Raw genomic sequence first — 26573 nt, 5'->3', positions numbered from 1 at the left:
TTCGTCCCTTATTATCTCCATTCGTCTATCCCCTCCTTCTAGGTTCAACCCCCGTCAATCTCCTCAGTCTCAACAAATAAGTTAAACAGTACAAAAATAAGAAGCAATCAATGACAAAGCAAATGTAAGGGTGAGGGAGGGAGACAGAAAGTAAAAGATGCTCTCTACTTGAGAAGAAACAAACTGCATCTGTAGCTTTAAAGGAAATCCCATGCATAATCTATTGATATCCATTAAGGTGGCATAAAATGAATAGGATGACATTTGACCTCTCAGCCACACAGTCTGTTTCCGTTGACCGGCAGTAGGAGGGTGGGGTGGTTTCAAGCAGGAGATGAGGGAGGTTCAACAGTCCTCCTTGCTCCCTCTGACCTCAGTAATCGAGTCTGGGGCGTTTGTTTTGTTCATCAGCAGTGCCCTCTGTGCCCCCCACTCCCATCACCGGCAAGTGTGCATCTCCACCATTTTGCGGCACTGTTTGCATTTGACATAACAACACCAGTGGAACTTACAGCTGCACCTGTCCACCACCTCCACCTCCTGCGTTTGGAAACCGCGGCCACAGCACATCAGCTCGCAGCCGTCGATGGCCTTTGAGGTTCGGTTACACTGGCGGCCCACCGTGCCCAGCATACCCGGGGTGCGGGGGTCATAGTCACAGAAATCTGGACTGGGTTCCAGGTAGACCAGATCTTCGTCTGTGTGAGGTTTGAACTGGGAGTTTCGAGGCACCAGGACTTTGGTGGTGCCCACCTTGCGCTGCTCCACCTCAGTCGCACCATCAAACTTCTCTTTGATGACATTTCCCACTTTGCGGAAGGGCGGCATGGCTTTCCAGCAGGTCTTCACCTCACAGGAGCCTGACACACCGTGACATTTGCACTCCACTCGCATGTGGGACAGGATGGCCTGCAGAGATACCAAATAACCTTTGGTTAGCAGAAAGGACTTAGAAAGGACTTAGTGTGGAAATAGTGTGATGGCAATGCATAATATCCATAAAGAATAGCTGCTACAGATAGCTGCAACATTCATCTCTCAAATGCTGACTGTTTGTGCTTACAGTAACAACTACAACAACATGTTCTACTACTACCACGACTTGAGACTCGGACTCAAGTCACACATGAGTCTTGACTTGACTGCTGTCTTTTGAAATATACTTGTCTCATATGACTTGAAACTTGACTTGTCTTGAGAGATTTGAGACTTGACAGCGACTTGTGTCATGTGACCTGAAGACACTCGAATCTGTCCCTAATGATTTAGGACTTGATTCAGCTTTTCTCGAATGACCTGAAACTTGATTTGCACTTATCTAGAAATATTTAAAACTTGACTTGGCCTGGACTTGTCTTAATGGCCATGAAACTTGACTTGGATGTATGTAAACCTGGATTTATTTTGGAAGACTTAAAGATGCAATGTGCAGTTTCCGAGCCACCTGCTCCAAAGAAAAAGGGGGCAGTATTTCACCTCTACTACTGTGTCCATACAATCTAAATTCATCACAATCATCAGTTATTAGAAAACACTACTATAGTACGTTATCCTGTTTATATTTCAGTTGTAGTAGTTTGGCATATGTATTGTAAGTATTAGATTATTCTAATGTATTCTTTATATTGTGTATTGTGTTCTACAGCTATATATCTGTCTCTTCTAGTGTTGATATGTTTACTGTGTATTTGTTACTGTCAGTCAGTCAGTGGGTAAGAATACCCAAGATTTGACTAAACTGCTGAAACTCTGAGAGTCAGTCAAAATAACCCTGCTATCCAATAATCTTCACGTGGGGCTCAGATATCTGTTTTTTGTTACTGTGGTGCTAACTGGGGGCTGTACGGTTTGTTTCACGTTAGGTTTTCATAGTTTGAGAATTGACTTGTGTCTGGGGTGGCAGAGACGAGGTAACGACTCATGTTTTTGTTTTGTCCTTCGCCCCAACATAATACTGTTCTACAAAAGGGCTCGTTCACATTTCACATCAAGGGCAGTGAGTTACCTTCCTGCCAGCCTCGTTGTTGTGCAGGTTCATGAGAGCCCGGCTGGAGGACTGGCCTTTACTCCTCTCCCTCACATCCACAAATGACTGGGAAAAGGCCACTCCATATGCAATGTTATCACTGCAGCCCGACCACTGGAACCCTATAAAAAATATTAAGATAGAGACGGGAAGTGGTCAGGTATATGGCACTTCAAACTGCTAAAACATTGCACTTTTTTCATTAAATCTATTGCATTGGAATATACTGGATCAGTTGGCCCTTCTGTTTCCTTTGCATGTGTGTGTATTTGTGTGTTTGTGTGAAAGAGAAAGAGAGACCTACCCTCTGGACTGACTCCATGTACATTGTGGTCGCAGCCACATTTTTCCAGCTCTCCGCTGCTGCAGGCCCTTGTGACCGCAAACGCCACACTGGCTGCTGAGATGGCATACACAAAGGCTGCCTCACGGGTGCCTAACACATACACAAGCACACACACAGACATACACACACAGTCATATTGTTTCATTATGTAAAGAGCTTCTCATTCTGAATGGCACGAAAAACCTTGTACAGATAAAGGGCGTAATAAAGTCTCCGGGAAGGATCCCAGACATGCAGCTGCTTGTTAAGCCAATACAAATGGAAAGTAGCTCAAAAAATGTCACAATATTTAAAATTGGAATAATCCACATCAAATCAGCTTTGTGATATCAAAAAATGTTTGGGCCCAGTGTTGTAAATGCATGCAGGCAGTAAAGTTGACTGATAAACGTGTCTTAGTGTCAAACAGCTGTGGGGAGTTGGTGACAGGAATCGCTGCAGTGTATAATCTTACCTTGGGTGACAATTTTGCCAAACACAGGCATGGTCTCCAGAGTGGAGCAGTTCCATCGACGGTTGCGAAACTGGAACTGACACTCGTCTATAGCCAGCTGGGCTCCACGACGCACCGCATCCATCACCTCCACACTGCGCTTACAGATCTGGACCTGGAGAAGAGACACACAGGAGCTACGTCAGCCACACACGCAGTACGCATATAACCTTTTTCCACCAAACTGAGCATGTATATGCAGGTTTTTAAATGCGGGGAAAACACGTTAAATTAGGCAATAGCTCCTTTCCTATTGCCAGATGTTGACAGTAAAGGTCACGTTCGACGTCACGAACGCGGCGGAAAGCAATGTTACTAAACCGTTACTGTGGTTACTTATTTTTTTACTTATTCAGTCCCTTTCAAACTCTCAAACCAGAGCTGGTGATTGCTGGAACACTGGAAAGACCGTTGGGATAAAGGTAAAATTACAGTTTCTGTCAATTACATTACAGGTCATTTAGCAGACGCTCTTATCCAGAGCGACTTACAGTGAACTAACTACAGGGACAGCCTCCCTGGAGCAACTCAGGATGAAGTGCCTTGCTCAGGGGTACAATGGTGGCAGCCTGGTATTGAACTCCCAACCTTCTAGTGTTTAGTTTGGAAGGTGTACCACTAGACCACTAGGCCATCACCACCCCTCAATGCAGTCTGGTGGCTTTGAGGAGATCATATCAACCTCATTTTCGTCTCCTTATCACCACAAACGTTGTGATATTCCCTGGCACAGGAAAAGACTGTTCAACACACTTTATAGCAAATGAGGTGCAAAAAGGAAGAGGTATGTACCTGTCTCTGGATGAGGCCTCGTAACCTCTCACACGTCTCCTCATCCCTGATGCTTCCCACTGACGACAGCTTGGCCAGGTACCTGATAGAAAAAAAAACAGGAACCCTTTAGTGTGCAGTAGGCGGCCTGAAAAAACATGGTGGTTACAAAGTAACATTCAGGAGGATAAGCTGACTGAATTTGATGGTTAAAGAGGTACAAGGTGAGACACAAGCAAGATAGAGGCGATATATTATCTCCACCATATTGTGTCACTTTGGTAGTTATTGTCACAGATATTGTTCCCCTTGTGTACAGACGGTTGGTTCCCATGACGTTGTGGGAATGTTTTGGATAAATGTCTGGTTGTGAGGACACTGAGAGGAGGGAAAGTGGCTTATCGTGCACAGCACCTCCAGGCCAGACAGGTCAGGAAGATATACTACACACACACACACACACACACACGCACACACACGCACACACACACACACAATCTAAGATGTGTGAGAAAATGGCATCAGTCTGGATGCCCTGACCCTCACACATCCACCTCACCTCACTTCAGTCTCATATCTCCAGTCCCGGCTGCACCTGACAGAAATAGGCTTTCTCATAAGCTGGCAGTGAGCCCCACAGAGGGAGCAGCCCTGATCATGTACGGTCTACACCGCTCAAAGTGTGCTCACTTAGGCAAATGCTGAGTCTACAAATCTTGCAAACAATGGAAGGTTTTGCAGGTCACATGATCGCTCTTCATCACCAGTGCAGTCATAGAGTTTTGAAATAAATATTTTATCTTTATCGTTCTTTATTCATAGAAACACTTCCAACTATTTTCATTCTTTCTTTCTTTTTTTCTTTTTTTGAGTTAATAAAAAAAAAATAGATATCTACTAGTTGTCTTTTTTAGCATTGCGAACACTTTCCTATACTTTTCTGTTTACCCCTGCTAAACTAGACTTACCACACGTTGACTCCAGCTCTATACTTAAACAGAACAGACATTGATCTTATCTATATTCATGTTTCTTGCTTATGCACCGTTACACTAAGGCAAATTCATTGTATGTGAAAACCTACTTGGCAATAAACCAGATTCTGATTTCTGACCTCACTCTCAGAAAGAAAGCAAATCAGTTTATTTCCCAAAATGTTTCCAAAACTACTCCCTTCATCAAGATGAAAGAAAAACACAGTGTTGTTTAAAAGGCAAAATCCAAAGTATATTCAAGTATTAACATGCAACATATTAAAAGATAAACTACATTACATCCTAGCATTTGCATTAGATTGTCCTTGGCCAGTTGATTTTGCACTGCATTAGGCTACACACTGGTACATACTCACCTAAATGATTACGCCATAAAGCATCCATTGTGAAATGTAACACCACAGCTGTGTAAGAAGCAGTCTTGAAGGGACAAAGACAGCTACTTTACTATCTTATTATTCAGTATTTGCAGGCTCCTACATACAGTGGACAGAGTTAGAATATCAAAATGGCCTTTAATAAGGCAAATTCCAACAAAATTAACTTTTAGGCTACCATTCTGTACAAGCAGACATGTTTTTCCTTAAGGTTTCTCAAGCTTGTTTTATGAGTCTTGGGTTATGAGTTCCCAAGACCACACATACCTCTGTAAAGCCCTCTGAGCCCGTCTCAATCAAGCTGTGGCACACATCCAGATTGCAGAGAATTCTGCTGGCAGATTATTGACAAAGCTATAATGCACAACACAAAGTCATGCAACCAACGTTGTTCACCAGGTGAGTGTTTTACATTCTAATTATTGATTTTATTAAGTATAGATTAGCTGTTTGCTACATCTCAGCTCTTTCAAACCCTATCTTTCAAACCCTAAGGGGATAAAAGTAGTAATAGAACAAGTTTAGCATATGTGCATTATGTTTAGTACTATTTGTAATATAATTAATATATCATCCCTCCAGAGGTCAAACAGCTCCTCTCCATTCACCCTCTCATCTCCTCCTCTCCACAGTTCAGATAATCTCTCTCCGTCTTTCTGTTTCTCTTTTCTTTCTCTTCTCCCTTCCAGACAGTATCAGTATTTGGCACTCATCGCTGTGATACCCCCGCTCTCTGCCACTCCACCACATCTCAGCCACATCCGCTCACATCCACCCTGGGGGGTGACCTCACTCTCTCAGAAGGGGGACTCCTGAGTTTCCTCCAGAGCATCACCAAGGCCTGCATCCTTCATCAGAGTGTGTCCAATGTTTTCCTGTCATGAAGCCCCAATTTCTTTTTTTTAAGTTGCACTAATCAATATTTCTATGCTAACAATGGATCAAATGACAATGTAAAAGGGTTTGCTGGCAGCAGCAAACCCACATACAAATGACCACCCTTCAGCCTGTTTGACAGCTATTTTTCCGACAGGTAAAGTAAGGAAGGTAATATAGATTTCTAAAAAGTAGGAGGTAGCTGAATGTATTTCATGAAATGTCTCCCACACTGAAGTCCCTTGATCGGGTTTATTTTAAGTGAAAATCAGACCTTTCACCAATCTTAGAAAAATACAAGCGGGACTAAATCTTTGGCTGAAATTACAACTACAGGATATAAAGGTTTTTATGGGTCCAACACATTGGACAACCTACTGTAACCATAAATTCATCTAAAAAAAGAAGATCTGAGCACACTCAGAGCTGATCTAAATACACTTGAGGATAAATAGACCCAACTCAAAATACAATCAATCCCACTAGACCAGGGGTGTCAAACATGCGGCCCGCGGGATGACTTAAAATGATGATCATAAAGTAAACTACTGTTCCAGATACCTGTGACGAAATGTTTTGTGCCTTTGTAGATACACTGTGATCTGTAAGTAATATGTAATATCAGTGGTGGGCCGTGCATTTCCCACCTAGTGTCCTACACAGTCCTACCTGAATTATTCCACCTCTTAATACCATCATTATGACGCCATGGCTCTAGAAACTATACATTTAGACAGAAATGCAGTATAACCGGGCGTTGCATCACCCTAACAACAGAGTTATATTAATATTTCCGAAGCATTTATAATCAATAAATCCGCATTTCCCTATTTTTGTTCACCCTTTCGTTGTGGAGCTCCGTTTCCCTGCGCACTTGTTCGTTGAGCTGTAGATCCACTCGGGTGTCCCAAAGGTTTTCAAAAGCACCGTTACTTGTAAGTGCCCAGCCGTGCTTTGGACAAACCCTGTGATAGGCTCGCTAGCATCGTTGTTGGCCGTTCTCTTCTCACAATATCTAGCTTTTCTCGAAAGGTTCGTCTTGGAACTGATCTCTTCTCCTCCTTCAGCCATTGTGGGTTGAAAAAAACCAGCTTGTAGAAATCTACACAAATTAGCTCGTTCAGTTTGCTAGCTCTGCATAGCTCTGCCTCTCAATAGTGCGTATCCAATCAAAAGACGTGCACGTGCTGACGTTATCGTACGCCTTCTAGCTGGCCCCAGTGTCCCCAACTCGAAATCTGATTGGTTAACGCCACAGTTTTGTTTCCGTTCACTTTAAGCTACAGGCGCCCGCACTGTTGATTCTGAAGGCCTAAGGGCAGATCTCTTGGACCCTGGCAACACATGATGGCTGAAATATGATTGGATAAAAGCTCTAACATAAAGGCCAGCCCTCCAAATCTCCATCTGAGGCTGGAAGCAGCGCAACCAAGAGGAAAGCTATGAAATGAAGAGAACAGACTATGGGGAATAATTGAATACATATTTGTGGAAAAAATATATCAAAATTAAAATTATATTCTGATGATGTTTAGGCCAGCAGAGAAGGCCTTGCTGGTCCTGACGGCTCACCACTGTGTAATACACATGTGTAAATGATAAACTGAGGCATAATATTGATGTAATTGCACATTTCTTTCTCAAGAGATTTCAGGTTGTTCATAATGTTTTGTAAAACGATAGTTCATTAAACTTGAACATTTTCAGAATTAACTTGTACTTTACGAAGGTAAAAATACGGAGTTGTCGTTATTTATATGTTATTATGCTGTGATTGTACTGGTCCGACCCACTTGAGATGAAATTGTGCTGTATGTGGCCCCTGAACTAAAATGAGTTTGACACCCCTGCACTAGACTCTACTACAGAGAACACCAATAGCAGCAGCAGGATGCTCTATCAATATCAACTGCCACTGTCCAATAAAAGAGAAGCACTATAATAATATCCCCAAGAACAAATGTAAAGTCATAGAAACTAATTCCCAAAATATATATATTTTTTTATTTTTGCCATATAGGCCTAATCGTTAAAACGTGATGTGTGGATGTTGTGTTCACAACTTGTGTCCGCTGGCATCAAAAAAGAATTGTAGGTTTAAAGACATCATTAGTAGGCGTCTAATGTCGGAACAACAATTTGGGGAGAAATATCAGCGTGTTGTTTGAACACTCTAAGTAACACAAAACATTTGCATGTGCAATTCTTCTATGTAGTGTCCGTGTTGTTTCCACATTACAACTTCAAGCTCATGAACCCACCAAAGTAGGTAGAAAGACTCTGGAAACGGGACCATTCGAGGAGCAAGTGAATGCACCATTGGCCTTGGCGGAGGTCTGTGCTCTCCGAGAGCCAGGAAGTACACTGATATGAAAATGTGGAAAGATAACAGTGCTAAGAAGACCTGCTAGTTTTATTTTTAAACTGTCTGAATTGAGTTGTAGTATATCTAAATGGTTGGGGGAATCCTAAACTCCACTGTCAGTCCACGAGCCCTCTGTGAGGTTATTTCTCATCCCTAATCTACAGGACCTGCCCCCCCAATGTGGATCGAGTCCAACTCAGCTCTGCCCCACTCTGATTTGCAGTAGCGAGGGTTTCATCAAAGCCATGTGCGCCGCTTGATCCCTCTTTGTTGTTTAGCGCAGCCCTGGGCAGAGCATCCAGCTCGGAGACTATCAGGCAGCGATAACAGCGACCCATGGAGAAAACACAAGACGACAACAGACCCCTGCCTGACTGACGGCAGCACCGCACAGACACACACAGCTGGACGGCATCCCACTGGCCTCACATTCACCCTGGAAACATTTAATAAACATTGGATAAGATGTTATTCAGGTGATTTTCTGGATGTGTGTGTGTGTGTGTGTGTGTGTGTGTGTGTGTGTGTGTGTGTGTGTGTGTGTGTGTGTGTGTGAGAAAGAGAGATAGAGAGTGTGTGTGTGTGTGTATACACGCGTGGGAAAAGTTCAGCACAGGCCTTGAGCGAGTGTGTGTGTGAGTGTTTTCAGCCATGCCAAACTTTATCTGTTCATTCTGCTGTGTATACCCTTCGCTTCCCAGAGTCGAGGTTAACAAAACGCCTCAACAAGGAGACAGAAGAGAGACCTGTAGAAGGACAGAGCAACACACACACACACACACACACACACACACACACACACACACACACACACACACACACACACACACCATCTCATCCTCATTCCACTCCCTTTCCTCTCTGTCTCTCTGGCCTCTGGTGGTTGCGTGCTTAAATCCCAGGGGCCTAAGCCCAGTGGAGCCAGTGGTGTTGTGAAGGCTGCGATGTGTAATGCAACACAAACACGCGAACGCACTACAGTCCAGGTGGAATGCTCCATACCTCCCACCCAGAGCCCCCACGGCCTCATGGGAGGCTGAGACTGAAAATAAGAGATAATTCTAAACAGAGGAGACGTTTATTATGCAGGTTGTTATCTGGAGACAGGAAATAAGGTCTAACATAAAAAAGGTGAATCCCTTTTGAACTGCTTTTGCACATTGTAAATACTTAATTACTGCATTTTCAAGAACTCCCCTCTAGTGCGGAAAAGATTAGTCGACACGTGTTTATCGGATCAACATTAAAATTAAGAAACAACCATTTCGATAATCAATTAATAGTTAAGTTAAGTCCTATGTAACAAAATAATCTAGGCTTATAGGTCCACTTACCATCCTTCAGAGCCTCATTCTTAATGAAGACCATGAGATGTGATTGAAAGCTCTGGGAGCTGATCCAGGTCCTGAACTTATTTTTTTCAAGTTTTTTTAGTTTGATATTTTTGGAAATACATTTATAGATTTCTTGCAGAGTCAGATGAGAGGATTGATATCACTCTCTAATGTTTCAAAGGTAACAATCTTCTCATCTGACTCTCAGCACGATTCCAATAAGCGTATTTCCCAAAATGTCAAAAACATTTCTTTTGCAGATATTTTCTCATTTCTGCTCCTGAAATGAGAGTATTTGCTGCTGATTTATTTTGACTGTTTTGCATAACTTTAAATTGACTGCCTTTGGTCAGACAAAACCTGCCACATACCTTTGGGTTCTGGCAACTTGTGAGCAGCATTTTCACACTTTTCCCCGACATTTCATAGAGCAAAGAAATAAACAAATTATTAAATCCTAAAACATAGCTGATGTATTAAGCTTTTGTTGCAGCCCCTATTTTATGGTTTAGAATGGCAAAATTAACAGAGCTGTCCTCTGCATTCTCTTGATTTAAAAAGACTAAAGATAAACTTAACAACATTATCTGGATTTAAGAGAAACTAGTAGAATTGCATTGTTTACGTATAGGTCAGTGACTTAAAGCTGCCTCCCACTGTGCACCACCTTCCTGTCTGAAATGTGTCTGGTCAATCAGTTTTCCGCTTCTCTGTCACAATTTTTATTCAACATTGAATATAATGGCTTGACAAATGATCTTCTATTAAGTATAAAATCAGCTAAAATGAGGGTCGAAAGGAAGAGAAATAAGGGACCGTAGAGAAGAGAGAAATGAAGAGGAGGGAGGAGATATAGAGGCTGGACACATCTGCATGATAATGCGTCAGCAAACTTCCCTCTCTCACACACACGCATACACATACACACACACACACACACGCACACACACACACACGCACACACACACACACACACACAAACACACGCACACACACACACACACACACACACACACACACACACACACACACACACACACACACACACACACATGCTCACAAACTGTAGCACACTCTCTGTGCATCCATCACCTCTCATGTGTATTTATATGAAAATATCCTCATGTTTGCCTTTCCAGCACTGAGCACACAGCAGAGGTACACAGTGACAGGTAAATATAGCATGGATGGGAAATGCAAGGAGGAGAGCTGCAAGAAAGAGTCTCAGAAACGTTTTTTCTACTGAGACACTGTGCACAGGTCTCAAAACAGCTAAGAGACCGGCAGGCAACGCTGCAACAAGTTTCTCACATGATGCAAGGGCAAAAGTTTGAGTTAGTTTTATGTCAAGAAAGTACAGAGCTCAAGAAACCCTTACATACCGACTGCAAGTAGAGAGCAGGCAGTTGGAGATTTAAGCTGCTCGTAAAGACAAGTGTGACCTGAGCTAACCCTCCTTGTCTCCTCTGCAGTGACACCTACAGTATGTAAAACATATAGTGACCTGTAGAGGGCACTATCCTCTCAGTTTACCTTCAGCCACATACCACGCTGACTGTACTAGACATTAACTCCCCCTCCTACCTGCTGTGTGTGGCTTCAGACATCTGACTGCTCTGAATGTCGTGCCATGTGCACATTGTTCTTGAGAAAACACGACTATTTGCATGATACACTGTTTATGAGCCCAAAATACAGATGGATGGAAAAAAACTCAACTTTGAACCTGTGTATAGATTCTCCACTTTCCTAAAATATCCTCTTAGATCTAGAGAATACTTGGAGAGGTTTGGATCTATAGTACCCGGTGGATTATTCCATAATGACATTTTAGTTTGAATCTGGAATATGAATCTTAACATTAAATATCTGAATGTCTAGAAACCGGCAGGTATGTGAAAACATCTGAGTCAGTAAATCCATAAAATGTCCTTAATATGCCACATCAGTGAGGGAATGCTGTACATTCAGAGAGAAAGAAAACCTGTCTGAAAGTGTTCAAGTCCCATATCAGTAAGCACCTGCCTTTCTGAAGCTGACCTCTGACCTCTGACCTGTGTCTGTATCATTATCCTAGAACTTTTGTCAAGTCATTTTAACCAGTGGTATGTAGATTGAACGTATTCACTGAAAGTATTGTTACTTTATAATTATATTGACTCAAGTAGAATTAAAAGTAGTACTTGAGTAAAACATATCATAAAAAACTAGAAGGGAGTAACTTTAGATTATTGCATTCAAACAAGTTCTCAACGGGTAATAACAAACGTGACGTGTAGGTTAATTGTCACTATAGAGCCATATCCTGTACACACGACATCTATTGCACGTCTGTCCGTCCTGGGAGAGGGATCCCTCCTCAGTTGCTCTCCCTGAGGTTTCTTCCATTTTTCCCCCTTTAATTGTGGGGTTTCTTTTAGGAAGTTTTTCCTTGTGCGATGCGAGGGTCTAAGGACAGAGGGTGTCGTAACCTGTACAGTCTGTAAAGCACACTGAGACAAATGTATAATTTGTGATATTGGGCTATATAAATAAATTTGATTTGATTTGATATCCAGAAGCAGACACATGACAAAATATGCACAAAACCACAAGAACAAAACTTTGTGTCACTTACTGAATCCTCAAGATGCTTGGCTCTGCACCATGTGTGTGTGTGTGTGTGTGTGTGTGTGTGTGTGTGTGTGTGTGTGTGTGTGTGTGTGTGTGTGTGTGTGTGTGTGTGTACAGGATGTCTTATCTCTCGCTGTTGTGCATGTGAGCTCAACTAAATATAAAAATGATTTATAGCTAAATTAGTAAAATTAGCGAGAAGTGTGTTGCCCAATGTAACTGAATAGATTTTTATCGCAAAATGTACTGAAGTGAAAATAATTCTGCAAAAAAGTACATGTAATGGAGTAATGTAATGCGTTACTACCCACCACTGATTTGAACTGTCCTTAACATTTGGATGATAGATTGAGACGCCAAAGTGAAAAACTAAATTTTCTGCACAGTTTAAATAAGAGTATCTGATTGGCTGGCAGGTTTCTGTTTGCGTTGTATATCTGGATGCCTCAAACATAACTACAGTAAATAATGGAACCACTGTTGTAAATAGATAAGCAATGTATATTAAACTGTTAGTAACCTGAACAACAGTGCATCTGCATCTACTAACCTGATGTTAGTTAAATTGCTTACAAACAGATGGATGGCCATTGACACACAGCCTATTTTTTCTTTCTTTGTTTAGTGCCCATGAAGGTGGAGAATTATGGTTTCTACTGAGGACGTATAACTGCTTACAAGTCCAATGCCATCATTCTTTGCCAATGCAGGAAGTAGTGGGACACTTACACTCTGTGGCCAGTTCCACCAAGCCAAAACTAATGCAGTCTAACACAACGGTCCACCATCAGCAAAGAGTGCTGCAGCAGCGTAGTGTTCTTAGTGGAGCTCCATGAAGGTTCTAATGTTCCGTTTGTGTTGCTCCTGTTTCAGGTTTGACTGGAGGACGATGGTTAGTGATAGTGTGTGGCGCTGTTGTACTGCAGTGCATCATACAGAGAAGTCTTCCTGTTATTTAGCCTACACTCATTGATATAAATGGGGTGTACAAAATAATAGAAACACCTGTCAGAACATTATAACCCTCATGGAGGTAAGGTTTATTGTAAGGCTTTTGTTTTAGACTGCAGTGATTGTTGTCAGGTGTATATGGCTCATAGACATGTGAGGAAGATGAAGCTACTTTACTTGGACTTGTTTACTTCCCTGCAGCTGCATCTGGTCTCATATGAGGACTTTTCCATAACATAGCCATGACCATGGTCCTACAGCAACATCTAACACCAAATGGTTGACTGCTGCCAGGTGTCGTGCAGGCTTGTTGTTGGAATAATAAAATCAAAAAAAAAGAATTGTCATCGGATGTTGTGAAAAATATGGGACATTCTTAAAACTTCTTTTATTCAAAATGAGAAAAGAAATTTAACAAAATAGCCATTCCCAAATCATGGGTATCTCACTGAAGAAGAAAATGTATCAAATGCTTATTAAACCAAACATCAAAATGAAAAAAAAGCACTGTAGTTAGTTCAGGAGGTTTAGTGATGGTGGTAACAATGGGTGGGCGTGTGAGTTACGGTATGAAGGACTACGTGTGTCTAATTTTGAGTCATAATACTCCAAATAGCCTCGCTCTCATGTATTCAGTGACAAATAAAATACATGTTAGCGGGAAACAGTAGCTTCTAAGAAAGGATGAAGATAAGAAGGAAGGGAGGAAGTGATGGGAAAGACAATGGAAAAAGGTCAAAGGGAATCATTTAAAAATAAAACAGTGAAGGAGAGAACAAATAGAAGCAAAGCAGGGAGACAATAAAGTGATAAGAAGAGAAAAAGCATCTGATGAGTTCAGTTAACGCAGTTACTGAGCAGCTAGAGGCCAGTGTGTGTGTGTGAGTGTGTGTTTGTGTGTGTGCGTGTGTGTGTGTGTGTGCCCACGCGTGTGTCTGGGTTTATTTATATGCTGCTGGCTCCACTAGAGCTCATTTCCCCCTAAAAATAACACGCTCTGCCAACACCACAACCCTCACACACACACACACACACACACACACACACACACACACACACACACACACACACACACACACACACACACATACACACACACACACACACACACACACACACACACACACACACACACATACACACACACACACACACACACACACACACACACACACACACACACACAGAGTTGGGAAAACAAGCAACAAAAACCATGAAATTAACCTCCTGCCTGTTGTTAGTGCCGTGCCCTCTAAAGGCCAGGGATCAATTAGTGTGTGGGTGAGTGTCAGTATAATGTTCATGCATACCAGCCTCATCCATCCTTATAATTCAGCCTGTCTTAGTGTCACTGTTATCAGATTCTTTGTTGTGTTTTCTAATGTCTTGTTTATGTCTATAAAGGTGATATAACAAACAGTCTGGCGGCCATGTTGGAGGTCTTGGGAAACAATCGCTGTTTCTAAATGCAGGACTTGATTCAGATTTTTGTGTTCTGTTAAAGTCATCTTCTTAGCCAGCTAACCACATGGGTGAAACTGGTACAAAACGTATCAGATCCCCAAAGTGGGACATCCTGCACAAACTAGCCATTTTTAAATAGCCAAGCTACAGTTATTGGCCACGTATTTAAAAAGAATGGCCACCCGTAAAACTACACCATACACTGTGCTGTACAATGCATAAAGTGCAGACGTTCCTTTCTTTGTTTGCAGACGAAAGGATTCAGCAAGTGTCACGTTGAATGGTCCTTTGGGAACCATGACTGTCCGTATAAAGCAGATAGACCGGCATTGCCATCCATAGAGCACTGCCACTGACATGCCTACAAAGAAAGATGCAGTTTGTATTCAACCACTTTCCACGAGTCTCTTAAACATCTGGTGAGGAAGCATCGGGGTGACCAATCAGATTGGGGGCCGTTGTCCCTTGATCCCTCGGGCCCACCTCTGTCACTTAGTTAGAAAGAAATGGGAGATTAAAAATGTATCTGTAGTTATTGTAAATCTATGGTAAGATATATTTTGGGGAATTTGTTTTAATTATAGCCTATTAATGTCAAAAGACAATATGAAAGGGAACATATTCAGCAAAGCTGGGACATTTAGAAGGATATGGCTTCATTTAGTTGAGTTGGCTAATCTTAAATTTCAAATTAAAGAACCGTCAACTGAGCAAATGAACAGGATGGCACAATGATGTAGATTAATGCTTTCATCTACTATAGTGCCAATTTGTTGGTTAAAAACAAGTGAATGGAATCATAAGCCAAAAAGAATGTGATTGCATTATTTCTGAGTTGTTCAGTGTCAAAGAGGAATTTGTGGTTGTTTGTATTTTCACATTCAGTTTGGATAGATAAGGAGATAAGCTTGCCTGTCAAACTGAAATCATTCATGTGCAGCGAGCGGGCAGGTTTGGACATGCACCATTCCTGCTAACTATTTACACAGTTAACACACGTGTATAAACTGTGTGTTGTACACAGGTTTGTGTGTATAAAGAGCACTCTGTGTATAAGGTTAGAAGTTAGAGCTTATCTGGTACCTAGCAATCACTACTGAACAGAATCCCCAACTTTTACACGTGTAAAACTCCCTAAGCTTTCGGTTTTAAGTCAAACATTGAATGTCACCATAAATATCCTTAAATGTTGCTTATGCTCCTGAGTGTGCTCTTGCAGTAAGTTTTTTTAGCCTTTATTTGTTTACATTTTGGAAAATTAGTTATTAGCAGTTCTTGTTAGCAATGTACCTTAGATGTACAGACAACTATCACTGATTACTTTGATACTGAAAAGAAACTTGATGATTCTCAGGCAAGTTCTGGCTAAGGAGCGTCTTTATGGATTATGGAAATGTATTCACGATCAGAGATAGTAATATCCTCAGAATGTGAATGTCACACCAAATCTAAAATATGTGTATCACGTCTGTGTGTTACAATGTAAGCTCATACAACAGTTTGTATGATACCTCACCTGTGTTCTCCTACCAATGTCCAGAAACGTGAGCGATCAGTGTGCTTGTTCTGAAGGGCAGAACCTGTTTATGCAACTAACGACCTACTTAAGTACATATGAGGCGTTAGTTAAGTGCTTTAATTACGTTAAAAAATTGTTAACTTTTGGTTTCACACGGGACACAAGCAGCGGTCTCCTGGGGGAAAGTGTTCGTAGGTATAAATATTATTTGACTGAGTAAATTAGACGATAAAGCTGGTTATGCTTTAGGGCGTGGCTACCTTGTGATTGACAGGTCGTTCCCACAGTGTCTACTGTTGTCTGTGTTTTCATCTTAGAACTTTAACCCTTTCACACTATGTTTTCAATTGTAACATTTTGGTCGCCTAAAAATGTCTTATTCAATGCTCCGTTATACTTAGCTCCGCCCTCTCATGTCACTTCAGGTGTCACTTCAAGATGGCAACGGACAAAATGCCAAACTTAAGGCTTCGAAACCGTAGTCCATAAACCGACAGGTAACTTCACGGGGACTCTGTCCACTTCTTTTATACTGTCTATGGTTGATCCCTCCTTTAAGTCTCCCGTGCCTCACAGTGAAAACATCTGGTTCACAGTAAGGTTCATTTGCATATGATCAAAACACTTTCAACTCGCTTTAAGGAAAATCCCTGTTCCTCTCCCGTTAAATTTGGTCACTAGCCAATGCATCTAATAGAAGCATTGCAGTATACTTTCAGAAATGCAGTCAGCTGTTCACAGCCATTGTTGCCCGGGAGCACGAGACCTCCATCATGGCCGCCAGAGGATGTGTTATGTCTCCTAAAAGCCCTGTGCACCTCTCTGTGGATCTGCCAGAACTGTCTCTTGTCTTTCAGCGACCCAGGTGTTTCCCCGTCAGCCAGAGCCGCCCTGCCGGTAATCTGGTCATCATGAGCGATTCCCCACGGCTCCGAGTGTGTCACGATTATTGTACACACTCTGGTGACAAGAGGGCTCGAAATAACATGTCACAGTTTTACCACATTCATGTGTGTGTGTGTGTGTGTGTGTGTGTGTGTGTGTGTGTGTGTGTGTGTGTGTGTGCGTGTGCGTGTGTGTTAAAAGAAGTGCGAGGCGCCAGAGTGTACTGCAATGCCAAGGTCTCTGCTTTCTCTGGTTACCCATCAGCTGCCATCTCTTTAGCACCTCACCATGGTTGTCCAGGACATATGCATATGTTCACACACTTACACACTCACAAACACACAGACGCAGGAAGACACAGAGAGACACACCGAGAAGGAGAAAACAGAAAGAAAGAGTGTGTGCTGCTTATCCTACAGTATATACAGCTGTTAGTGACTTATATGTGATAAGTGTAACACCATGATGCAACTGAAGATGTTGAGTAATAATGTACAGGGAATTTAGTAGTTTAGAGGGAACGTTGTAACTCTTCCACCTGAACCAGGACATTAAGAAATAATATGAACTATGGAGCACATTTGTCTCCATATTCTGGTTGCTTTGCTGCCGTATCTTTTGCTTCATGTTGACAGTAGCCAATGGCATCCAAGTGAAGTGTTTGAAAAGTAAACACTCAACTCTTTTTAGTTTTTAAAGGGGATGTCCTTTCCTGAGCAAATAAATGAGGATTATCATCCTTTCCCAAAGCAGATTCATGACAGTTTAGCTAAACAAATAAATGAAACTGAGCAAAGCTGCTCTCGCCTTTTGTCTTTTCTTTAGACAGATGCCAGACGTAATCCTTCTTTCTCTACAACAGTGGTGAGAGTATTATACAAAGCCACGATGGTTACTTTTTCTAAAGTCGGTGTTTAAGGTTTTTTACTCTTTACCAGTAACTTTGAAAACATTTTGAAACCAGAATACATTTGAATGAGTACTCTGATAGAAAACTCAGTCCAACTTCCTGGACTGCGCCCGTTTGTTTCTTGGTAACTTGGTGTGGTGATGAAAATCCAGCAGTTCACTGCAAACTAAGTGGCCAAAAAACAAGTGTGTCTCACGCGGTCCATAATGTTTTTTTTTCGGTAAAGGACACACCCAAAGAAACTGAAATCACACAAACCCTTTAATTTATGTTTTGCTTGTTTTATTCTGTTTTTCAACACACTAAAGTTTTATTCCACCTAGGGTATTAATGCCAGTGAGGCAGAATAAAGATTAATGAGTGATTCTTACCAGCTCTGTAATAAACAACACTTAGTAGGCAGCCTATATTGAAGGCCTTCCCTTCACTCTGGTGACTGTCTTCACAGCCATCTGAAGGCTGGAGGGATGTTGCGCACTGTTAAGCCAAATTGATGCACAGCAGATCCACTGGTTATATTTTATGCAACCAGCACCAGACTGTTACAAAACAAGCAGAGAAACCTATTTGAGAAATGTGGCATTATTGATTATTCTACAGTTTCTATTGATTGTAAATCACATTTTTGGTTATAATCCAGGCAGCAAGTCTTTGGATCATGCTCACATTTGTTGCAATATGAAGATTAAGCAGGAATTTTCATTCCCAGATTGTCATCTTATTTTCCATGTAAATCAGTCAAATCTCACTGAATGAAACTTTAAAAGAAATTCATAATACTAATATAACATGGAACAATTGGACCACATTATTTGTGGCACTTAAGTGATTGTGTGGTTATTGTGTAGATCGTTGTGATGACAAATACAATTGCACACTAGTACACACTGAAAACATGATGACCGTTAGGCCTTGAACAAGTGCACGAAAGTAAAACAACTAAAAAGAGTTATCATCTGCTCTTGGCAGTGGGCCTTTATTTGGAGTGCTGCATTCATATTTGAAACTCTGCTTTATGGATGGCAATTTTGGTCAGTCGGTCGTTTGGTTGGTCCACCACTGTGGTTCAGACTGAAATATCTCAACGACTGCTGGACGGATTGTTATGCAATTTGGTACAGACATTCATGTCTACCTCAGGCTGAATTGTAATTGTAATTGTAATGTTGGTGATCACCTGACGTTTCATCTAGGACCACCATCAAAAACAAAGTCCACAGAAGGAGGAGGTTAGGATGGATGGATAAAACTGCTGTTCATTACCCAGTTAGCGTCTGTTTCTTTTAACCATTACCACAAATGTTCCCTAACCTTAACAAAATACTAACCTAAACCCAAAACAAGTACTCATTTTAACCCAAACCCTGGTCTTTCCCTAAACCCAACCAAGTGTTTTTATACCTAAACCTAACCAAGCTTCTCAACCCTAACCCTAAGGGGGTACCTTCTGAAGATTTTAATTTGTCTAATGCTTTGGTTTATAACTATTTACTTGCAACCTTTAAATCATCTCCTCAGCGTGCAAGTGTTTGGTGCTAATTAGCAAACATTATACCTGCTTAACATCAGCGTGTTAGCATTGTTAGCATGCTGATGTTTGCACCCTGCTGTTCCTAAGTCCAGCCTCACAGAGCTACTTAATGGCTGTGGATTAGCAGTACAGAACTAAAACATTAACAGCATTCAGAGCATTAATATAGCAGTAAACAACTATTTGCCGAGCTTGCATGTGAGTCCATGCGTGTGTCCCCCACTGGAAAGCTGATGTCTGCTGCTCTTCGCGGTCGTGGCTAGATGGTCACGGTTGGACATTGACCTTGAATGGCTAAATTAAGGATAGGTCGTTGGGCAGCAAGTTGCGCAATAGTGTTCACAAAGTTTCGCAAATCGACCGTTACCATCTAGATACGACCACTCTGCGTTGTGCTCATACGGCGGTAACCGCTGATAAAGCTGTTAGCACTATGTCAGCTGTTAGCTAGCTGACGACTGAGCCATCGCCATGTTGAGAGCCGCATGGAGGCAATCCCACAATCATAGATATGCTCTGAGACAGAGATCTTTAATGTTAAAAACATTTTTAAAGCGTGTAGGCTACTATAATTACAGTATCCCATCACTACAGAACAGAATCTCTTGCATTCACACCTGTACTGTAAAACTCCTTAACTGTAATAAGTATCTGAAAGGGTTAAAAACAACTGAATATGCTCTTCCATAGACTAAAATCAAGCCCTGAGTCCTTCATTTGGTTTATCACTAGCCAGTACATTCCTAGATGTTTGATTTGATTTCAAAACCCACATGTACACACACACACACACACACACACACACACACACACACACACAAACACACACACACACACACACACACACACACACACACACACACACACACACACACACACTCAAGCTGTTCAGCTGTGCATGTCTATGTGTGTGAGTGTGATGCTGTAAGTGCGGTCAGTGTGGTAATAACTGAATGTTTGCCACTGTTGGGGAAGATGCCAGTTTTTGCTTAATCAAAAAAAATGGCACACACACACACACACACACACACACACACACACACACACACACACACAGCAGCAATGGAGCAGCGTGCAGGTGCAGCAGAACCAGTTGGAGCAGGGCAAGAGGAGGAAGAGGAGGAGGAGGAGGAGGAGGAGGAGGAGGAGGAGGTTGATGACGGACAAACTAATGAAAAGTAGCATTGAAATCCCTATTCGGCAGCGGGACACTAAACATGACTCAGCAACCACAGAGATTTGGCAAAGTGATCACATCCTGGCTCACGGGCTAAAGGTGGCAGAGCTACAGGTGAGGTAAATAAACAGGCTGTGGTTTCATGTGACGTAAGAACAGCTGAGAGGTGTTAGAAACATTTGAGCTCTTCTGAATTAAAGTCATTTTAAGTAATGTTTCATGTCTGAAACAATAATAATAATATTTCTAATACATATTTCTCCAATATATTTTATGAACAGAACTTGCAGGCTGCAACTTACAATTGTGTTCTTTATCAATTAAAGCAATTAAATATTTTTCTTACTAATAAATTAATGATTTTATAAATAACATCTTAGAAAACAGAGAACAGAGACAGATTGCTTATTTAATATGACCAACCGTCCAAAACCCTGAAGGTATTCAGTTTATAGAAAAAGGAAAACCAGAGAATAATCATATTTCAGAAGCTAGAGCCAATGGATTGTTGGCACGATTCATAGATGGTAACAATGCCAAGCAAACATGAACTGAAGACTGCAAGTTAAATACATTTCTAAACCATAATGGTTTGTGTGAATTCACAATCTTCCAAGTACTGCACACTGCTGGTGTACTACTTGAGCCTTTCTGGTTTTAATATAAAATCAAATATCTATTAATTGTGCAAAACCAAAATATAATCTAATCGGAAAGGTTGTCACTTTCCCAAAGAAGTTGCAGGACACATTAATCAACAAAACAACCTGATAGAACTGGTTTTATGGAAATTGAATCAACTGGTTGATCTTACATAAAGGGACACTCCTCAAATTCTACACATGAAGATTAGTTTGCTCTCTGAGGAGTGCTACTCAGCCAGTGAAACAGCTGTATAATGCCTGCTGGGGCTCTGGTGGAGATTTGTCTAGTCTGAGAATATAACCCTGAGGATGTCAGAGTGATGTCATCATCTCACCTTGGTTTTAGAGTCCGCACATTTACAACAGAAGGCCTTTATATCAAACTGCAGGTGTGGTGTAGCTTGAAAGATGTGAGCTTTTCATAGGCAGGAATCACCCATTTTGAATGTTATCAGCTGTTATCATTACCATTGTAATGCTTCAGACGGGGCACACTGTATCTACCCGCACCTTGTGAAGCGGTCGCAGTTTTAAACGTGTTTGAATTGAATCGAAACAAAACTACTTGCTTAGCTTTTGGGAAAAAATATGGATTGGGTCAAAATAAGTATGTTTTTTACATAAGTTATGTGCGTAAATTAAGTACATTACATACTTCATGTAAGTTAAGTACGTTACATACGACAACATTGAGTTTTGGTTTAACACAGACAGCAGTCTTCGCTGTTTATACTACGTGACCTGACTTCCTCTTTTAAACTCGTCATAATTACCGCCGCCACTAGAGGTCGCTGCCTAACTACTTCGATCCTCCCTTCTGTGATCCAGTTTACCAGCTAACTTGGAGGCGGACAACTCAAATCTATAGCTCCCGATGACAACGGATAATGGCCATTTAATCGACTAATAACATTCGAAGCGGTTTCACCTATGAACTAATGAAAAGATGCTTTCAAGTTGCATTATCAGAAGTATAAGTTGTGATATCTGAGCCGCTGCCGCATCTATTTTATTTTGACCAATCGCTTTTTTTTAACAATCTTTTGAGAGTTAAATCAATGGAGTGCCCCTTTAAACCTTATCCACCTTCCCGTTTCTGTTTTGTTTTGTACCATTTCTGCTTGTGTCTCTTAACTTCCGGTTGCTATTGCTAGCTAATGTCAATATAAATCAAGTCAAAAGTCTTCAGCCTACTATACTATTTCTCAAAGTTGGGAATACTCATCCACATTTCTGAGGAAGTCATATGGCGAACAACATCAAATCCAGATATCAGATTAATAACTTAACTAGCTTACAACTAGCATTAGCTCAACTAGCTTACTTTGTTGTCTTAGCAGCAGCTTGAGTACATCAGTACAAAGATGCAGGTTCTTAATACATTACCATTAACTTACATTATCTTCACAAACAATCACTACACCAGATGATTTTTACATTTATGGTCTGAAAGCTGACATATCTAGATGAATTAAAAATATATTTTCACCAAACTATGTGATAATAATATATTTTATAATTAATATACACTTATTACACAATAATAAGAACATAATATAACACTGGACTGTGTAACAGTGTAACTAATGAGTCTCCACTGTGGTTCTTATGATATCATATTGTCACACAGACATAATAAAACACAAATGTCAATACATTCTGATCAGCCACCACGACCAGCTGATCCCAGAGCTGTGCAGTGCAGCGCATGTTTGCCTCCTGACAGTTTAAATGATCGACATGACTAACTGTAATGAACAGTCCTGTAAACTGCTGGGTATCTACACTGGGTTTGTTGTTCCATGTTTAATGGTCCGAGCTAACAGCAATAATCTCTTCTAATAGCTTCGAGTGTGGCTGCTATGTGGAGGTGAAACCTCTGCTTTTGGTATGTTGATGTGTTGAGGACTGAGACACAGTCTTACAGCCCCACACAGATTCTCCTCAACAGTGGAGCAGACTGGCAGCTCGGCAGCCTGCCTGTACATGCCTGCTCTGTGCTGCTGTCACCACGCCTTCAGCCCCAAACAGCACAATTACCCTGCACTCAGTGACAGAGTTCAAGGTAGACAGTGCTGTTTGGCAAGGCTATAATTTGATTTATTCTGATGAATCTGTCAATATCAGTCAGGCCATCTGCAGCGCTATTCAGATGCAAACACACATGGCTGTATTGAGCCTGGTATAAATCTTACAAAATAATTAATACAGAGAAATTAAGTGAAATAAAATACAAATATGACAGTCAACATGCCATGACTATTTGGCACAGCAGCCAAAATGTAAGCCCCTATATGAGCATTATAAGAGTAAGGAATTGTGTCATACAATAGGAAATACCAATGTTAGGTACACAAGCCTGGATTATCTGGAAGAGAACAGAAAGGTCATCCCTAAATGATGAGTGTGGATTGTACATCTGCTGAAGTTAAGAGGAATGAATGGCAGCAGAAAATGGAGCGGAGCCTCATGCAGAGGAATGCAGAAACCCACCTAACCACCTCCCACAGGCTGCCGGGATAGCAGGCACACACATGCGACCCAACCGACCGGCCCCAGGAAGAGGTGGCACTGTGCACTTCAACTACAGAGTCACCCTGTGTGTTAGAGCCGCTGTAGTCTGACTGCTTTCACATCCCCCGCATCAAATACATAGATGATAATATATAGGCGGATTTGTCTGTGAGTTTACAGGGACCTTGTTGAACTTTTACTTTTTTTTCTTATCACCTGAGATATCCCTATATTTGTACTATTTGTACACGTTTGGTGTCCCCCTGCATAACTTAATAATAAACATATTCGTACGTGTTTTAAGTATTTTAGAATCGCTGTAATATTCACGTGGTATTCAGATGTTTATATCTTTAAATTTTGTAGAATACTTTTTGGGGGGATTAAAAAAATAAAAAGCCCCACACCTGTCGAATACTAACAGAAAACAGCATGTCTTTCTCCTGTCCTCTAATAGGCTGTTGGTAATGACAACATATGAATCTTGGACTGTGAAAAAATGTTTTTTAACAACGCAGGTTAGAGGTTTAGTTGGTCTGTGAATTTCTAATGGTTCCTTGAAGGATTTGCAAAGTGAACAATTGTTTGGTTTCACAATTCGTTTTACAAGGAAATTAGAAAAGTTTTACAGGCTGCGCTAAAGGTCTTGACCACGGCATTTCCCAAATGTTATGATGGGGTCGAGGGTTATCTTGGCAAAAAACATAGGAAGACCTATTAATTCAGAACGAAATTCCATCAGACACAAACTTTAGAAACTTTTTTCTTCAGGCTACACGGACATATTATTGTCGCATTTCCACCTGCCATTAAATATATTCGTTTCATACAAATAACTTATGTTTCACATGCAAAAATGTAATGTCATTTTCAATCAAGAATATGAAATTTCCCCTATATGGAAAACTGCACCTCTCCAAAAAAGAAACATGTGCTTTTTCACTTGTGGGTGACTTTTTGTAAGGGTCTTTGTGGGGGGCTGAAGCGGTGTTGGTAAATTATTAAATCTGGGCAAGAGCGGGAGACAGAAAGAGAGAGAGGGAGAGAGAGAGAGAGAGAGTGCGTGTGTGCGCGATGGTTAACAATTAACCTGAGCGGCCACTGAGCTGGAGGGAAAGCGGACAGAAGAAGATGAAGAGGTCAGGTGAATGATAACAGAGGAGGTGAAAAAGAGTGAGAGAAGTGGTCCACCTTCTAAAATCAGGAGTAGAAAAGTGGAGTCCAACTTACAGCCAGTTACTCGCGTTGGCCGAGAGGAGCGCACAGCAGAGCATCAGGACGCACCGCAAAACATATTCCTCGGTCATCTCGAGAGGGAGGTTGGGGAGATCAGTGAGACCTGAAATAATCCCGAGGTGGACCGGGGTTCGGCGGTGAAAAAATAAGCAGCTGCAGGCTCCGCGGAAGGCTGTTAATCCATCGACCCGCATCCAGTGGATCATCCACCAGAGAGGCGCGCAGCTTCACGGTCCGTCTGCCCGGTTCTCCCGTCCCTCCCTCTGCTACTACGCACTCAGAAGGGACAGGGAGAGGGAGAAAAGAGTTATGCTAAAGATACAATCAAAACTCTGGAGCTGCTCGGGCTGAATCGCACCCTTCTTCTTAATCAACTTGTTTGCTTTCTTCTTCCACTGCGCGTTAACGCTAGTCGGACAGCGCGTGGATGAACAGTCAATACAAGCCAAAAATAAAGGAGCTCACGGGAGGTTCTTCCTTTTCTCTGAAGGCTTATCACCCACTGCAGGAGACAAGCGGGGGTTCACCTGTCTGTCAACGCGCTGCGGGCTTTCCAATTCTCCAACCCCGAGACATGAACACACTCTGAGCGTAAATACGCACGGCCCCTCCTCACACACCACCGTCTCTCGGTGCGTCTGGCAGAGCAGAGATGTGTGCTGACTTTAGTTGAGGGGCGGTGCGAGGATATAGAGGTATGGCAGTGAGATGGGAGTTTTTTTGGGGATGAAGGAGGCGGGTTTACTGCGCTGCTAAGGTAGTGTGTGTGTGTGTGTGTGTGTGTGTGTGTGTGTGTGTGTGTGTGTGTGTGTGTGTGTGTGTGTGTGTGTGTGTGTGTGTGTTGGGGACAATGTGTGTGTTTTTAGAGGTCTCCTGGGAGGATGCAATAGCACAGCCATTCACTAATGCTGCCCTCCCCTGCCACCCCCCACTCCTCTCCAACACACACATAACACGCTCTCTTTCTCTCTTTCACTCACACACACTCACACACACACACACACACACACACACACACACACACACACACACACACACACACACACACACACACTCCTCAAACCGCACACACACTTCTTGGCAGCAGCTCACTCTCCCTGTCACACACTCAACCAAATATTCTGCGGTCAACAGGCTATTTAAAGCTTGGCTGCAAAATATATGCATTTAAAACCAGCAAATCCCAATAATATAACAAATGTGAGTTACGCGCTATTGATTGATGAAAACGTTGTAGGAGGATAATAAGGTGAGGCAGCCACGCGAGCCTCATAATACCGCTGAGGAATCTATGACTCACCTGATCCTGGCGAAGAAGAAGAGCGAGGTGGACCGGGAGACTATATTTGATTTACATAACAAAAAAATAAAACTATATATAAAATAAAACTATATATTATTGTAGAGGAATCAACACTGCCTAGGTCTATTGCTACAAATTACTTTTTCAAACTCACTTTATTTTTAATACCAGCAGAGAATCCCAAAGTTTCCAAATATGTCAGACTGAATTATGGGTAAAGGTGTATACAAAGATGAACACACA

General features: G+C 41.7%; 1 protein-coding gene across 1 annotated transcript; it reads right to left on the bottom strand.

The window, feature by feature from the left end:
* On the bottom strand, nucleotides 1-25624 carry wnt4 (wingless-type MMTV integration site family, member 4). The gene is made up of 6 exons (XM_029431467.1): nucleotides 25022-25624; nucleotides 3658-3739; nucleotides 2827-2980; nucleotides 2331-2462; nucleotides 2006-2148; nucleotides 1-909 (listed from the first exon to the last, which is right to left on the bottom strand). Exons 1-6 carry the CDS (start codon nucleotides 25231-25233, stop codon nucleotides 439-441), a joined length of 1194 nt encoding a protein of 397 aa, XP_029287327.1. The 5' UTR covers nucleotides 25234-25624; the 3' UTR covers nucleotides 1-438.
* Between the last annotated feature and the right edge of the window lie 949 nt (nucleotides 25625-26573).

The sequence above is a fragment of the Cottoperca gobio genome, chromosome 5, assembly GCF_900634415.1.
Source record: "Cottoperca gobio chromosome 5, fCotGob3.1, whole genome shotgun sequence".
In the NCBI taxonomy this organism is placed as follows: Eukaryota; Metazoa; Chordata; class Actinopteri; order Perciformes; family Bovichtidae; genus Cottoperca; species Cottoperca gobio.
Note: the sequence above shows the minus strand (reverse complement) of the source record. Positions and strands in the feature narration are given on the sequence as shown.

Bases quoted from the DNA above. Each gene is read 5' to 3' on its own strand.
- wnt4 (XM_029431467.1), bottom strand. From the start codon at position 25,233: ATGATCCACTGGATGCGGGTCGATGGATTAACAGCCTTCCGCGGAGCC. The intron at 2,463-2,826 runs GTAAGATTATAC...TGTATGTGTTAG, and splicing joins TGGCAAAATTGTCACCCAAG to GCACCCGTGAGGCAGCCTTT. The intron at 910-2,005 runs GTAACTCACTGC...GTATCTCTGCAG, and splicing joins ACAACGAGGCTGGCAGGAAG to GCCATCCTGTCCCACATGCG.